Below are 18156 nucleotides of genomic sequence, written 5' to 3' on the forward strand. Positions count from 1 at the left end.
CAGTGAAAGTAAACATTTTACATCCAAACCTAGTTAATGTATATAAATAGATACACAAATGCACACACACATATATCTAAAACACGTTTCTTGAAACTATACTTACCTTTACTATGTATGTGTCTTCTGATTTAGTCTATTCTTTAAAAAAAAAAAAAAAAAACCACCTGCTGTCTGAACCCACAGAATTAATTTCATTATTCCTGTATTGTTGTGACCCACAACAAAATTTTAGACATTTAACACATTTTTGATTAACACTTGCAGTGTATGTGGCCTCAACCAGTGCCTATGCTGGTTATTTTAAAATATAAGAGTTGTGTGAAACTGATTTTTCCCAAACATTTCAGAACTTCTTCACTCAAATACATTGTGTTGTTGTTGTTCAGTCACTAAGTCATGCCCGACTCTTTGCAACCCCATGGACTGCAGAACACCAGGCTTCCCCGTCCTTCACTGTCTCCCAGAGTTTGCTGAAATTCACGTCCATTAAGTTGGTGATGCTCTCTAACCATCTCATCCTCTGCTGCCCTCTTCTGCTCTTGCCTTCAATCTTTCACTGCGTCAGGGTCTTTCCAGTGAGTCAGCTCTTTGCATCTGGTGGACAAAGTATTGGAGCTTCAGCTTCAGCATCCGTCCTTCCAATGAATATTCAGGACTGATTTCCTTTAGGATTGACTGGTTTGATCTCCTTGCTGTCCAAGGGACACAAGAATACTTTCCAGCACAATTCAAAAGCATCAATTCTTCGGTGCTCAGCCTTCTTTATGGTCCAATTTTCACATCTGTACATGACTACTAGAAAAACCATCTGTATATGACTACTAGAAAACCAGAAACTACCAGAAAAAAAGCTTTGACTGTATGGACCTTTGTCGACAAAGTGATGTCTTTGCTTTTCAGTATGCTGTCTAGGTTTGTCATAGCGTTCCTTCCAAGGAGTAAGCGTCTTTTAATTTCGTGGCTGCAGTCACTGTTTGCAGTGATTTTGGAGCCCAAGAAAATAAAATCGTCACTGCTTCTATCTTTTCTCCCTTCTATTTGCCATGAAGTGATGAGACCAGATGCCCCGGTCTTAGTTTTTTTTAATGTGGCGGGTTAAGTCAGCTTTTTCACTCAAATACATATTGTACTTCAAGTTAGGCACCTTGAGGAGGATTTGTTTGAGGTAGACACATTTTCATCTTTTTACTTTTAACCTGTTTGTGTCTTTGAACCTAAAGTATGTCTAATAAACAGCATGTAGTTGTTATATGGGCTCATGTTATTGTATCTGTTCTGCCAATCTTTGCCTTTTGTTTGGGGCGTTTAATTCATTTATATTTAAAATGATTACTTATAAAGTAGAATTTACATCTACCTTTTTTGTTGTTTGTTTTCTACATGTCTTACGTCTCTTTGTCCCTCTGTTTCTTCATTTCTGCCTTCGTTTGTAGTACACAGTTTGTAATGTGCCATTTAAATTATCTTGTCATTTCTTTTATTATTTTTTCAATGATTTCCTTAGTGATTGCCCTGGGGATTACAACTAACATCTTAACTTGTAACAGTCTAATTTGGATTAATGCCAACTTAATTTTTGTAGTACAAGAAAAGTTACGCATATAGTTCTAACCTTTGTGTTATTGTTGTCTTACAAATTGTATTTTTTACATTATAACCCCCTAAATAAAATTTTACTATTGTTTCATTATGCAGCTGTCTTTTAAATGAGATAGGAGGGGGGGAAAAGGTTACAAACAAAAAATACACTTATGCTATCTTTTGTGTTTACTATAGAGTTACCTTTTCCAGTGCTCTTTATTTCTTCATGTGGGTTCAGATTACTCTCTAGTGTTCTTTAATTTCAGCCTGAATGACAACCTTTAGCATTTCTTCTAGGGCACGTCTGCTGGTAATGAATCTTCTCAGTTCTTGTTTATTTGAAAATGTCTCAACCTCGCCTTTATTTTTAAAGTATAATTTTGCTGGACATACAGTTCTTCTTTAATGGTCTTTTTCTTTGAGCACGTTGACTATGTCATTCAGCTGCCTTCTGGCTTCCATTAGTTTTCAATAGTCTGTTAATGATATGTCTGAGTGTGGATCCTTGTGAGTTTATCTTACTTGGATTTTGTTGAGATCCTTAAATGTATAGATTAATGTTTCTTTTGGTCAATACTGAAATCAGATTGAATATATTCTTCACAGCCAAAGAAAGAGAAGTTCTATACAGTCAGCAAAAACAAGACCGGGAGCTGACTGTGGCTCAGATCATGAACTCCTTATTGCCAAATTCAGACTTAAATTGAAGAAAGTAGGGAAAACCACTAGACTATTCAGATATGACCTAAATCAAATCCCTTGCAATTGTACAGTGGAGTGAGATACATTCAAGAGATTAGATCTGATAGAGTGCCTGAAGAACTATGGACGGAGGTTCATGACATTGCACAGGAGGCAAGAATCAAGACTATCCCCAAGGAAAAGAAATGCAAAAAGGAAAAATGGTTGTCTGAGGAGGAATTACAAATAGCTGTGAATAGAAGAGAAGTGAAAGGCAAAGGAGAAAAGGAAAGATATACACATTTGAATGCAGAGTTCCAAAGAATAGCAAGGAGAGATAAGAAAGCCTTCCTCAGCGATCAGTGCAAAGAAATAAAGGAAATAGGGAAAGACTAGAGATCTCTTTAAGAAAATTAGAGATACCAAGGGAATATTTCATGCAAAAATGGGTACAATATAAGACAGAAATGGTATGGACTTAACAGAAGCAGAAGATATTAAGAAGAGGTGGTAAGAATACACAGAAGAACTATACAAAAAAAGATCTTCATGTCCCAGATAATCATGATGTTGTATCACTCACCTAGAGCCAGACATCCTGGAATGTGAAGTCAAGTGGGCCTTAGAAAGCATCACTACGAACAAGGCTAGTAGAGGTGATGGAATTTTAGTTGAGCTATTTGAAATCCTAAAAGACGATGCTGTGAAAGTGTTGCACTCAATATGCCAGCAAATTTGGAAAACTCAGCAGTGGCCACAGAATTGGAAAAGATCAGTTTTCATTCCAACCCAAAGAAAGAATGCCAAAGAATGCTCAAACTACTGCACAATCGCACTCATCTCACATGTTAGCAAAGTAATGCTCAAAATTCTCCAAGCCAAGCTTCAACAGTACGTGAACCATGAACTTCGAGATGTTCAAGCTGGTTTTAGAAAAGAACCAGAGATCAAATGAACCAGAGATCAAATTGCCAACATCCACTGGATCATCAAAAAAGCAAGAAAGTTCCAGAAAAACATCTACTTCTGCTTTATTAACTATGTCAAAACCTTTGACTGTGTGGACCACAACAAACTGTGGAAAATTCTGAAAGAGATGGGAATACCAGACCACCTGACCTGCCTCTTGAGAAACCTGTATGCAGGTTAGGAAGCAACAGTTAGAACTGGACATGGAACAACAGACTGGTTCCAAATAGAGAAAGGAGTACCTCAAGGCTGTATATTGTCACCCTGTTTATTTAACTTATATGCAGAGTACGTCATCAGAAACGCTGGGCTGGAAGAAGCACAAGCTGGAATCAAGATTGCTGGGAGAAATATCAATAGCCTCAAATATGCAGATGATACCACCCCTTGGCAGAAAGCGAAGAAGAACTAAAGAGCCTCTTGATGAAAGTGAAAGAGGAGAGTGAAAAAGTTGGCTTAAAACTCAACATTCAGAAAACGAAGATCATGGCATCTGGTCCCATCGCTTCATGGCAAATAGATGGGGAAACAGTGGAAACAGTGACAGACTTTATTTTTCTGGGCTCCAAAATCACTGTAGATGGTGACTGCAGCCATGAAATTAAAAGATGCATGCTCCTTGGAAGAAAAGTTATGACCAACCTAGACAGCATATTAAAAAGAAGAGACATTACTTTGCCAACAAAGGTCCATCTAGTCAAGGCTATGGTTTTTCCAGTAGTCATGTATAGATTGAGAGCTGGACTATAAACAGAGCTGAGCACCAAAGAATTGATGCTTTTGAAGTGTGGTGTTGGAGAAGACTCTTGAAAGTCCCTTGGACTGCAAGGAGATCCAACCAGTCCATCCTAAAGGAGATCAGTCCTGAATATTCAGGACTGATGCTGAAGCTGAAACTCCAATCCTTTGGCCACCTGATGTGAAGAACTGACTCTTTTGAAAAGACCCTGATGCTGGGAAAGTTTAAAGGCCTGAGGAGAAGGGGACAACAGAGGATGAGATGGTTGGATGGCATTACCGACTCAAAGGACATGAGTTTGAGTAAACTCCAGGAGTTGGCAATGGACAGGGAGGCCTGGAGTGCTGCAGTCCATGGGGTTGCAAAGAGTCGGACACAACTGAGCGACTGAACTGAACTGACTGAATGTTTATTTTAGTCAAATATGTGATATTTTCTCCCATGTTTCTTCAAATATCTTTTCTTCTCCTTTTCTTGTCTCCTCTCTGTCTGAGACTTCCATTAGGCATATGTTTATATGCTTAAAAGTTGCTAAGACTTTTCTTTCATTCTTTTTTCTTTCTGTTCCTCAGACCAGATACTCTATCTTCAATTAACTTATCTTCAAGTTAAATGATTCTTTTGGCTTCTCACACCTCCTGTTGATCCCTTTTAGTGAATTTTCATTTCAATCATTATAATTTTAAATTCCAGAATTTTTTATTTGGTTCCTTTTTATGATTTCCATCTCTTTATTGATATTTGGTGAGACATTATTCTCATGTTTTTCTATAGGCTCTTTTTTTTGGGCAGGTCAGAGTATGGTTTCCTTTGGTATTTTGAACACATTTATATTAGCCAATTTAAAGTCTTTGTCTGATAAATCCAACATCTGGGCTTACTCGAGGCAGTTTCTGTTGATTGCTTTTTTCCTGTTTATTTTTTTTTTTTTCTCTCTCTCTCTCTCTCTGTTTAAAACTGAATAATTTAAATGAAAACTGGAAATAATATCAGCTCCTCACTCATTCCATCCAGGCTTTGCTGTTGTTTATATTTGTTTCTGTTATTGTTGTTTCTTCTATTTGTTGTTTGCTGACTTTCATGAACTCTCTTTGTTGTGTGTGGCAACTGAATTCTCTGCTTAGTTAGCTCAGTTGTGAACTCATGACTGGGTTGAGGTTTCCTTAAAACAAAACACACAAAAAAAGAACCAGTAAGTCTTCCAGCCTTGCTGAGGGGATCTGTGTGCATGTGTGGGTACCTTCAATTCTCTGACAGGAAGTTTACTTAGCTTTCACTTTCTGCTTTCACAGAATTTCAAGGTCAACCAGAGGTGGGAGTTTAGGACCTTCTGTGGTCTTTTCTGAGCATACATTCAATTCTATATTTCCAGGAACATGTCAGAACTTTTCAAATCTCCCGAGTAATATCCTATTCCCATACTTCCTCTTTTAGGTTTTCTGGTCAGCTTCTTGTTAGCTGTAAATGTTTTTCTGCCTAAAGCAGTTGTGATATGAAACAATTGCTTCCATTTTTCCCCTCACTAATGCTTTGGGATAAAGGGTGTTCTTAGTAAGCAAGCTCAAAGTCAGTTCAATAAAGAAAAGCTTTATGAATGGAGGTTTCCATGGAGCTGCCAAATAGGTCAAATAATAACAATTCTCTAGGGATGTGACTTTTGGGGAGTTCCAAACCCATTCTTCCTCTGCTAGTGGCTCCTTGGCTACTGGTTTTCACAGCTAGCATGATTATGAGTCTGTTGGTTTTCACCACTACCCCAGAGCTTGAGATAGGGAGATGAGAATAAGGTAAGTTTAAATAACACACAACTTGCTGTCCTTATAGAGATTCAACTGTTTTTCTTGAATGTACAGTCTTTGGATTTTTGTAAGCCTCTCTTTAATTTCCACAGTTTTCAAAAAGTTGATTTTGACCATTTTTTGCTAGTATTCTCATTCTTTTGTGGAGGGACAAATTTTTAGTGGGCTTTACCAATTTGGAAAGTCTCTCTGTTCTACTTACCTTCTTTGAAATTTCTCAGTTACCTAGGGTAGTAGGTTAGACAAACTTACACATTGATGTAAGACAGAATACTGCTATAGTATATCACAAATATATTCTCTTTTACTTTCTTGTTCATGGATCTCCTTTCTTTGACTGTACCTCTGCTAGGAAGCATGTGATTGATGTTTTGTAGGAATAAAAATGTGATACTTATTCTAATTTCAAGGAACGAAGAAAATCTTTAAAATATTAAACATTAAAATAGCACCATCACCACCATGACCAGTCATCTTGAAATGTAAGATTTGTGTTGTTGTGTTAACTTCCTTTAAATGAGAACCTTAGGACATTCTTTTTGATTGTCTGCTGCTGCTGCTGCTGCTAAGTCGCTTCAGTCGTGTCCGACTCTGTGCAACCCCATAGATGGGAGCCCACCAGGCTCCCCCATCCCTGGGATTCTCCAGGCAAGAACACTGGAGTGGGTTGCCATCTCTTTCTCCAATGCATGAAAGTGAAAAGTGAAAGTGAAGTCGTTCAGTCATGTCCGGCTCTTCGCGACCCCATGGACTGCAGCCTACCAGGTTTCTCCATCCATGGGATTTTCCAGGCAAGAGTACTGGAGTGGGGTGCCATTGCCTTCTCTGTTTGATTGTCTATTGTCTGGCAAATTCAGGGCTGCTGAACCTTATTATGCCAATATTTAATGTTGCTAGTTGAAAAATAAAAGATCCAGATGGCCCAACTCCCTTTTGATTGTTTAGCAAGGAAATGGATCAGTAGATCTGTCTTCCAGGTACCAGCCACTGAGCTCTGAGGTTCCCACTTGGTGCCAAGGCCGCTTCTTTATCAGGAAGCTCCATTGTTAGAGTCATCTAGTTGTATCCAACCTCCTTTTCCCACAAAATATAGAGAATGTTATATGGATGGAGTGTTGACACTGGAACAAATTATGCCTGATCTGATGCTTTTGAACTGTGGTGTTGGAGAAGATTCTTGAGAGTCCCTTGGACTGCAAGGAAATCCAACCAGTCCATCCTAAAGAAGATCAGTCCTGGGTGTTCATTGGAAAGACTGATATTGAGGCTGAAACTCCAATGCTTTGGCCACCTCATGCGAAGAGCTGATTCATTTGAAAAGACCCTGATGCTGGGAAAGTGTGAAGGCAGGAGGAGAATGGGATGGCAGAGGATGAGATGGTTGGATGGCATTACCGACTCAAAGGACATGAGTTGGAGTAAACTCCAGGAGTTGGCGATGGACAGGGAGGCCTGGTGTGCTTCGGTTCATGGGGTCACAAAGAATTGGACATGACTGAGCAACTGAACTGAACTGTGCAGTGATAATATCACTTTGATATTTCTGGGCTTCGGTTCAGTTCAGTTCAGTCGCTCCGTCGTGTCCGACTCTTTGTGACCCCATGAATCGCAGCAAGCCAGGCCTCCCTGTCCATCACCAACTCCCGGAGTTCACTGAGACTCATGTCCATCGAGTCAGTGATGCCATCCAGCCATCTCATCCTCTGTCATCCCCTTCTCCTCCTGCCCCCAATCCCTCCCAGCATCAGAGTCTTTCCCAATGAGTCAACTCTTCGCATGAGGTGGCCAAAGTACTGGAGTTTCAGCTTTAGCATCATTCTTTCCAAGGAACACCCAGGGCTGATCTTCAGAATGGATTGATTGGATCTCCTTGCAGTCCAAGGGACTCTCAAGAGTCTTCTCCAACACTACAGTTTAAATGCATCAATTCCCCGGCGTTCAGCTTTCTTCACAGTCCACTCTCACATCCATACATGACTACTGGAAAAACCATAGCCTTGACTAGATGGACCTTTGTTGGCAAAGTAATGTCTCTGCTTTTTAATATGTTGTCTAGATTGGTCATAACTTTTCTTCCAAGGAGTAAGCACCTTTTAATTTCATGGCTGCAGTCACCATTTGCAGTGATTTTGGAGCCCAGAAAAATCAAGTCTGACACTGTTTCCACTGTTTCCCCATCTATTTCCCATGAAGTGATGGGACCAGATGCCATGATCTTTGTTTTCTGAATGTTGAGCTTTAAGCCAACTTTTTCACTCTCCTCTTTCACTTTCATCAAGAGGCTTTTTAGTTCCTCTTTACTTTCTGCCATATGGCCCCAAATCCTCCTCCCCAAATATAGCCCTCTTTTATAAATAACCTCATGGCAGTAGTAATGTATGTGTCTACACCCCATTTGCATAATGCTAATTATAATAATCAAACATCAATGAAAGAGAGGAAATATTTCTAATAAGCTTTTGTGTCTTCCAAAAAACTTAGGAAACTCAAGGAAACATTTCCCAAACATCTAGCTTTCACCTCTCAAATATGTTTTTGTTATTTTGTTTCTTTTTCCTGGCTTTGAATATGAAGACTAAATGAAAGACAGACCTTCTCATTACTTATTTATTTTGGGCCAGGGGTCTTGTCAATTTAGTAAGACTGTCACAGAGAAGGATGAAAGCTATAAAAACATTCCATGAAAACAAGGCACATGAAGAAGTACTGAGGTCAAACATAAAATAGTAGCCTGTCAGCTGTGCCCTATATTGATGCCACACAGTGAACAGAATCATGGCAACTTGGAAGTCTTAATGATTGTTTTTTTTATGCTTTACTCTCTCATTTTTTCAGGTCTCTCATTTAACATGCCTTAGTTAATATTTTAATGCATTGAGTCCACTTCTTTCTTGCTGTGTAGACATATGCCCAGGACTTGTGGGAAGATATGCTCTCAATCCAGAGCAGATGGGTGGAGGTGCCCACAGGAACCCCAAAGAGAGATGTGATAGGGCTACTTGACACATCTAGATGGATAGAATTTTAACCTTATACTTTATTGTCAACAGTTTTACCAGCTAGCATATTTTTACTTCAGCACCTCTCCAAATCTGACAACAATGCCACAGCCAATAAACAGTAACATCTTTCCTGCACCAGTAGATAAGCAATTAAACTGACCACACCTCACCTAGTGTTTTTAATAAAAGAAGAATCTTTGGGCTACAAGGAACTAATAGTGAAAGCTTCCCATGTGCTATGCATTATTCAACATTATATTATTGTTGTATATTATATTATCCTCAAGACAACCCTGTAAAATGGGCTGTATTTCCCCTAATTTCTATTATGGAAACTAACAGTCAGAGTTATTAAAATTTGATCTGTAGTCTCATAGCAAGGAAATGTTGGGCCAAGATACAAAGAAAAACAAAAAACAGAAATAAGCCCCCCAAACCCAGATTTGCTCAGCTATGAAACCAAGCAGTTGTCACTACCTGATACTAAATTGTAAACGCCAACTACTCACAGTAATGCCGTCTGACACCCAAATGAGAGGTGCAAGATGCTTCCCAAAATGATACCAACTCCTTGGAGTGATAAATCTCATCATTCCCATTGTACAACTTGAGGAAATGAAGGACAGAAAATGTGTTATTTGGTTTCCATGTCTTAATTTCTGATAACACAATGCCTAGAATGAGAAATACAAGTGTAATGAAGTGTCCTCAAGATAGACCATAACGGCAAGTTCATTAACAAGTTCAGGTCATGATAAAATTCAGGAAGGTCTGCAACTTAGAGCATCTTCCTCTCCCACCACAGTATAACAACTGACAGGCTGGTTCTGCTTGCTAATTAAGTTCTCTCCCATTACCTTTTATGTCTAAGACTTATTTGGTAACCTTCAAAGATATACTGAGGGCAGTAGTAAATTGTTAATGTCCTAGATCTAGGCATTTGAGATTCTCCTGCTGGGGTCCTAGCTTTGAGTTCAACTGATATTGACTCAGTTCCTTAATCTCCTAATTAAAAGACAACTTCAAATAATGTTGCACAGCTCAAAGCTTCAGGTAGGACCCAGGGATAGACAGGCTTACTTGAGAAGAAAAAGTAAGGAAGGGCATTTCTCTTTGTGAACCAAAAGTTCAGACTGACCTCGGGTCAATGGAGCAAGATGGAAACTAGTACCAGGTACAAGATGTAGATTAAAAATAAGTTTTTGTTTACAAAGCATAAAAAAGAAATTTCTGTCTCGAAGAGTTCTTGGTGTTCCTGATTCTTCGTCTCTCTGAATCCTACCCCTACTGGATAATACTCAGCCTATCACAGGGCAATTGATAATCAATCATGACCCAAAAATAAGAAAACAGATTGTGTCTATGTTGAAACTTCTGTTCCTTACCCAATGATCTATGGTCACAGTTTGTTTGTTGTTTTTTTTATTGATTGTTAACATGTCAAGGAGAGTGTGTTGGTTCAGTCTTGCAAATGTTAAATTTGAGGTGTCTGTGGATAACCAGAAGGAAATGTCCAGAAAATGCTTAGATGCATATGGAGGGAACATGGGCTCCTGACATGTGTATGGGAACCATGAGTATAAATGTGGTTGTGTTTGTGCATAGAACCACACAATATTGAGGCTGGCCTCTTCTATTAGAGCCGTATTCATCACTTCTACCATTTAGTCTAAGTTTTAGCTCTACTATTCTTTATACCAGTACAGAAAACCTCACACTTCTAAAGCTTTAGTCCTGTTGTGGTTTTGTCTGAATTGCTTTTACCTTCTTTCTCTGCCAGATGACTCTTACTTATCCTCCTTATAAGATCAGCTTATACTAACTTCCTTTGTGAAGTAGTTTCCAAATATCATTCCCAGCCTAGACAGAACTGATCCTTCTTTTCTCTGTTCCCATAATGTCTTTACATCTTCATTTAGGGTGTCACAATCCATTGTCATTGCTTGTGAGCTTCCTGAAGGTGGGGCCTCTTTGTTAAGTCGCTTCAGTCGTGTCTGACTCTGTGCGACCCCATAGACAGCAGCCCACCAGGCTCCCCCATCACTGGGATTCTCCAGGCAAGAACACTGGAGTGGGTTGCCATTTCCTTCTCCAGGGACCTCTTTAGTTTCTGTCTATATGTCATTCTGTACAGGTAGGGGAAGGGGCTGAGGAGACCATATGTATATAGATGGGTTTCCATGTATCAATTCCCTTTTGTCAGAAAAAAAGAAAAGACCCTTATAGATCATTTCATTCAAGATTAACTTGTGACTTTCCAGCATTTTGCAGCAGCCCAACTAATGGTCATCCTTGAAAGAGTGAAGTATTGGGAGTCTCTAGGAAAGACAAGTCCCATCACTTCATGGCTAATAGAAGGGAGAAAATTGGAAACAGTGTCAGATTTTCATTTCTTTGGCTCCAAAATCACTTTGGACAGTGACTGCAGCCATGAAATTAAAAGACGCTTGCTCCTTGGAAGAAAAGCTATGAAAAACCTAGACAGCAGATATTAAAAAGCAGAGACATTACTTTGCTGATAAAGGTCTATATAGTCAAAGCTATGGTTTTTCTAGTAGTCATGTACGGATGTGAGAGTTGGATTGTAAAGAAAGCTGAGTGCAGAAGAATTGATGCCTTTGAATTGTGCTGCAGAAGACTCTTGAGAGTCTCTTGGACTGCAGGGAGATCAAACCAGTCAATCCTAAAGGAAATCAGTCTCTCTGATTTTGAGAACAAAACCATCAATACAGACACAGTCTAATGATTAACATTATTTTATTCAGATATTTTGTCTTCTAATTTAGAGACTCATTTTGAGAATTAATTCTAAAAAATAGTCGTATTTATTTTCATACAGTTTTCTATGTTTGAACCTTTAACTGAGAGAGGTTTTTCAGACAATTAAACTTGGTGAAGTTCCTCGTCCTGGGGTATTTTCTGGTTTGTTTTACTTGTATCGATTTCTCTCCTACGCTGCTTGGCGCCTTGTCGACCTTGATGTTTATATTTACTCACTGGGCCTCATTTCAGGGACAGCCACATTTCAGGAATTATGTGTTTTGTGCAATAGGACAATTCTCTTTTATCCCTCCACAGTCAGTATGTTTAAGCTCATGAAGTTCTCTTTGAGTTAGTGTGAGTCTCACACTTGGAATCAAGATACCACTGAGGAAGAGGAATCAAACTGTAGCTCTTTACAGGAAACTCACTTAAAACCCCAAGCTTCCTATGTGCCCAGTCCTAGTAAAATACAAGCTAAAGGATTTCTTTACTATTTTCTTGTTACTTTAAACTAATCTTGATCTTAACTCTTTAAAGAGTTAAAATAACCTAACTGGTTATTTTGCGGTTATGCACATGGCAACTGAGATCCACTGAGCTACCACAATCTCATCTGTACTCACAGCCTATGGAGGAATCAAATTTTTGACGTGTTTCCAAACTGCAGTGAATCTCCTTAGATTGATTGTGAAAGTGTTAGTGACTTAGTCATGTCCAACTGTTTGTGACCCACCAGGCTCCTCTGTCCATGGAATTCTCTAGACAAGAATATTGGAGTGGGTTGCCATGTCCTACTCAAGGGTATCTTCCCAACCCAAGGATCAAACCCCAGTCCCTTGCATTGTTGGACTCCCTGGTGGCTCAGATGGCAAAGAATCATCCTGCAATGCAGGAGACGCAAGTTTGATCCCTGGATTGGGAGGATCCCCTGGAGAAGGAAATGGCAACCCACTCCAATATTCCTGCCTGGAGAATTTCATGGACAGAGGAGCCTGGTGGGCTACAGTCCATGGGGTTGCAAAGAGTCAGACACGACTGAGTGACCAACACTTTCACTTTCACTCTTGCATTGCAGGCAGATTCTTTACTATCTGAACCATCAGGGAAGCCCTTAGATTGATTATGGCCCCAGCTGACCTTCCTCAGTTCTCAGATCCCTGCTTAGCCTCCCCCAACCCCAGCATATGTTTCTCATTTCCTTCTCTAGCTCATCCCCAGGGTCCCACCACAGCTCTTCTCATCACACTGTAGGTCAGCACTTTCTCCACTGTTTCATCACAGAAGATGTAAAAGAAAATTATGGTACACAAGCAGCACAGAATGAATCAACTGATCGATGAGCCTCTGCAAGAAATGATCAGCATTCAGTCACAGCCTTTTATAAGCTGACAAATGACTTCATTAAATTGGGTCCTTATATCAGGTGCATTTTCATATTTCTTCCTGTATTCTGCTTTCATTGCAGCACAATGTGAAATTTCACTTCTTGTGGGCATAATAAACAGAAAATAAAACGTGGACTTTTTTTGTTGTTCTTTTGTTTGTTAGAGAAAATAAAGAGCTTGTCTTCTCTTTGAAGTCCTCAGTCTTTTTACCTCTTTGATTTAGCCACCACCAGAGAAATTCACCTCTGCTTTTTATTAATGCTTTCATTTTCAGCTAGAGATCCATAAGGAATAAGTTTATGTACAAGCAACGTTTAATATGCAATAAGGACTGAATAACAAGCATCACAAATCCATGTTGAACTTCTCAGACACAGACCAACGGTCATTACAGATGAGATGTATTCAGTTCAGTTTAGTTCAGTTGCTCAGTCGTGTCTGACTCTTTCCGACCCCAAGAATCGCAGCACGCCAGGCCCCCCTGTCCATCACCATCTCCCAGAGTTCACTCAAACTCACATCCATTGAGTCAGTGATGCCATCCAGCCATCTCATCCTCTGTCGTCCCCTTCTCCTCCTGCCCCCAATCCCTCCCAGCATCAGAGACTTTTCCAATGAGTCAACCCTTCGCATGAGGTGGCCAAAGTAGTGGAGTTTCAGCTTTAGCATCATTCCTTCCAAAGAAATCCCAGGGCTGATCTCCTTCTGAGATGTATTAATGGTGGTAAATAATATCTGTGCTTCCCTCTCATTCACGTATCCAGTGGCCTCTCCATGCCAGTTCCTGGCATTCCCAGTACAGCACAAATTCCACACAGACACATTGTTGCATAATAACAATGACTGGCTCAGATGGTAAAGCGTCTGCCTACAATGAGGGAGACCCGGGTTCAATCCCTGGGTTGGGAAGATCTCCTGGAGAAGGCAATCGCAACCCACTCCAGTACTCTTGCCTGGAAAATCCCATGGACGGAGGAACCTGGAACCTGGTAGGCTACAGTCCATGGGGTCACAAAGAGTCGGACACGACTGACTGACTTCACTTTCACTTTCTATGTACAGAATTTAGTGTTTTTCTTATGTACACTGAAGCTTAGATTAAAAAGTCAATAGAGTTATTATTCTTACTATGGTACATTCATTAACATCTTCAGGAACCCAGGGTTCCAAAGAATGTAGTTTGAAAAGCATTACCCTGTACACTTAAATTCATTTACATAATTTCAATTATTACTGGCCAAGCCATAAAGCTAACATCCTCCAGGAAATCTTCCTTGGTGTTGCTAATTTGAACAGTACTCCAGTTTGCATTTCTGCAGCTCCTGGCAGTGCTCAGTAGGTACAGGAGGAAGAAATGTTGGAAGGGAAGGATGAAGTGGGGAACCTTACTAACTCTTATGGCATTTATGTAATTTGACCTTTGTAGTGAAAGGGGCACAGGGGAAAGTTAACAAAATCATTTAACATAAAATTCCTTGTTAAAATCATACATGAATATACTTTAAATTATTAATGTCAAGGGTAGAGTTAAAACATGTTTCTCAGTAAGATTTTGTAAGTAGGAAATGTATTTTTGTTAAGAAATATACTCTGAAACTACAAAAAAATGGTCACAGAACACTAAGATGGAGTCTAGATGTGCTCTTTTGCTACACTTAAACTTTTGTAAATTTTCAATTTATTTCTGAATTCCTCCTCACTCTTGGGTTTCATTTTCCCTAGTATCAAGCATCTAGTCTGCTCTGTTAAGAGGTGTGGGCTTAGGAGGGTGAGTGTAATTTATCATGCCATGGCATTGGCATCTTATTGTCAATTTTGGTCATTTCTGGATTGTCTGTTCTACCTCTGCCTGCTTTGGGGACTAAATAAAACCTAGAGTTGTTCTCTGGATCTTAAAGAGTCTATAATTTCTACCCATGGAGCTGATTATTTTACAAGATAGCAGGTAAGTCATTTTGTCGTAGCTGCTGCTAATTACCTTGCTATTGTTCTGTGACTAAGGTCACATACCCCTTCTTAATGAGGATGGATAGTCCTGCTACAGGAGTACTTTTACAGGTTAGCTTTCAGGTAAACTGATGTTTTTCTCTTTTCTTTCTGCCTGCCTTGGTGTCCTGATAGTTTCAAAGAAAGCATGGAGAAATCATCGTACTCCGATTGGCTGATAAATAACAGTGTTGCCGAGCTGGTGGCTTCCACGGGCCTTCCAGTGAACATCAGTGATGCCTACCAGGATCCCCGCTTTGATGCCGAGGTAAGGGGAAGCCTCTGGTTGCAGTTTTAAGGTTCCATTGTCACCCTGTGGATGCATTGCTGGCCAGAGCCCCAAAGGAACATCATACAAATCCACAGCAACTCCTGAGTTGACTGGCAGTTCTTCTGAATCTTTCCCCTGTGATCTGACTTTCCGCATCGCCTACTGCTGACTGACAGGCTTCCCCCATGGCTCAGTTGGTAAAGAATCCCCCCTGCAATGCAGGAGACCCTGGTTCAATTCCTGGGTGGGGAAGATCTGCTGGAGAATGGATAGGATACCCACTCCAGTATTCTTGGACTTCCCTTGTGGCTCAGCTGGTAAAGAATCCACCTGCAATGCAGGAGACCTGGGTTTGATCCTGGGTTGGGAAGATCTCCTGGAGAAGGGAAAGGCTACCCACTCTAATATTCTGGTCTGGAGAATTCCATGGGCTGTAAACTCAATGGGGTTGCAAAGAGTCGGACACAACTGAGTATAAATGCAGTGTTTGACAGGAAATCTTCCTCTTCCTACCCTGATTTGTGGCAAAATGGCTATATAGTTTCACTTCATATATTTGACCCTGCCACTTACACTGTTCCATTTTACACACCTCTGAACTTTATATAATTGAATTATACTGTATGTATCTTTCTGTGTCTTGCTTTTTCATTCAGTGTATGTTCCTGAGTCACATGTGTGTGTAATTCATTCATTTATTTTCACTGCTGCAAAGTATTCCGTTGTATGAATCAGCATCATTTAAATGTTTTAAATCCATTATGGTGTTGATGGACATTCGGATTCAGTGTTTCACTGTTACACACATAACTGCAAAGACACTCTTAACTCTCTAGCCTGATGCTCTTTTATTATGGGGAACATTTTATATTAAATATGTAATTAAACCCATGCAATTAAATATATTCAGGCACATTTTGTATTAAACATAGTTTATGTCAAACAATGAAACAGTTAGTAATAAAAATGTGTATATAACATAATTATTTCCCAATAGATATTAGAACAGCTACCGTATTTTAAAAGATTGCTCCCAAGAAATAGTACGTCGGCTTCTGTTACTGTTTCGTGTTAATTATATAGGCGTGCATTGTGCTGATGTGCAGAATATATTAAGACAATGTAGATTCTGACTTGAAAGAAGTTTAATTCTAAGGTAGTATAGGGTATCATATAGATAAATTCACATGAATTCATAAAATGCCTCCACATGTGTGTGTGTGTGGTGTGTATTCAAAAAATTAGGAGATTAAATTACTAGGTTACCAAGCTAAAGTCTGAATAGTAGCAGGAGTGTTATGATGACGATGGTGATGAGATATGTGTTCCAGGCAAGGCTGAGAGCATGAGGAGTCTGGGAACAGAGAAGAGTTAACGTAGCTGGAGGGCCGGGTAGATGAGGCGGGAGGACAAAGCAGGGGCCAGATCATCCAGAGGCTTTGAAGGACATGTTAAGAAGTTTGAGTATTTACCATGGGCAAGGGGGAATCAGTGGTTAAATTATCAATGAGGGAGAAGAAGGAGTTATACTTTAGGAAGATCCCACTGACTGCAGAACAGAGACTAGATCAGTAATGATAACTGAACATGTAATTGGAAATGAGATTTAGTCTTGGTTTCTGAGACTCCAAAGCCCAGCCTCTGAATCCTGCCCTGTGCTGTCTCCAGTGTCTGGGGTGGGGTGCAACAATGGTGGGGAGGTTGGAATCCAGGTCAGATTGATAACTTCATTCAGATCTTTGCAAATCTCTTCCTGGGCTTCCCAGGTGGCACGGTGGTAAAGAATCCGCCTACCAATGCAGGAGCAGCAGATGTGGGTCGATCCCTGCACTCCAGTCTTTTTGCCTGGGAAATCCCATGGACAGAGAAGCCTGACAGGCTACAGTCCATGGGGTCACAAAGTCGGACACGACTGAGCGACTGAACATGGCATGGGAAGTTTAAATTCCTGAAATTTGTGTTTCTGTAAGCTGCCTAGCATTCTCTTCCCCCAGGTCACATCTACTACGTATTTTCTATTTATTGTCCACATCTAGCTGAGATGCCTGTATCCTGGATACCCTTTCGTGAGCTCCTGTCTGGGTTGGGTGTCTCCGGTGTGCTCCCTTAGCTACCCCAATGCTAACCACCCTCTGGCTAGCTTCAGTTTCTGATACATTATTTCTGAGCTTTGAGATACCTTCCTTGGGAAAGTAGACAGTCCAGAACTTCTTTAGTTCTCCTCCTATAAAGAAAAACACCACCAACCTTGGTTCTGTGACTAGCAGAGCATAAATGATTTATAGGTGTCAATATATGTATTAACATTATGATTGGGTTAGGACTGATGTTATAAAGTTTTGCCTTTTGCTATGCTTCTTTCTGATGCTTCTTTCCTTCTTCATTTCAGAATGCTGAACAACAGATTTGTAAACACATAGTTTTATGAAGAAATGATCTCAGTATTCTATTATTAACATCAATAGTACTGAACAGACTGAAAAGCTCACTACAGAAAAAAAAATCATTAATTTCCCATTCATTGTTACAAAGTCAACATATTATATTAGATAGTTAAGAGATGATGGTCAATTCTTCCCCAAATTATAGTGCCAAATTTGGTATGGATTGCTATTATTCTGCTCTTAGCTTTGGACCAAAAGTCAAATTCTGGGAAGCAAAAAGAGTCAACATATTTACACCATTTAAAAAGTTGGTTCATAAGGCATATGCAAAAGTATAATAAAACATGATCAAGCTTCCCAATAAAGCATGATAGAGTAAATGCCCACTACCCAATTTAAGAGAAAGAACTCAGTCATTACTTCTGAATCCTTGTGTTGATCTTCCTTAATTCAGTCTCCTTTATTTCCCACACAGAGATAAACCATTATCCTAATTTGAATTTAACAATTTTTTGCTTTTATATATAGTTTCATTGGGGCTTCCCAGTGGCTTAGTGATAAAAATCTGCCTGCCAATGCAGGAGGCATGAGTT

The 18156-nt window shown here is 39.8% G+C and overlaps 1 protein-coding gene across 1 annotated transcript in view; it reads left to right on the plus strand.

Moving 5' to 3' along the window:
* Positions 1–14838: 14838 nt before the first annotated feature.
* PDE11A (phosphodiesterase 11A) overlaps positions 14839–18156 on the plus strand; it is a 207440-nt gene continuing 204122 nt past the window's right edge. Inside the window, exons 1-2 of the mRNA XM_061397317.1 lie at positions 14839–14867; positions 15044–15176. Of these exons, the coding sequence (XP_061253301.1) occupies positions 14839–14867; positions 15044–15176 (162 nt within the window). The remainder of the gene's footprint in view (positions 14868–15043; positions 15177–18156) is intronic.

Source organism: Bos javanicus, chromosome 2, assembly GCF_032452875.1.
Source record: "Bos javanicus breed banteng chromosome 2, ARS-OSU_banteng_1.0, whole genome shotgun sequence".
NCBI lineage: Eukaryota > Metazoa > Chordata > Mammalia > Artiodactyla > Bovidae > Bos > Bos javanicus.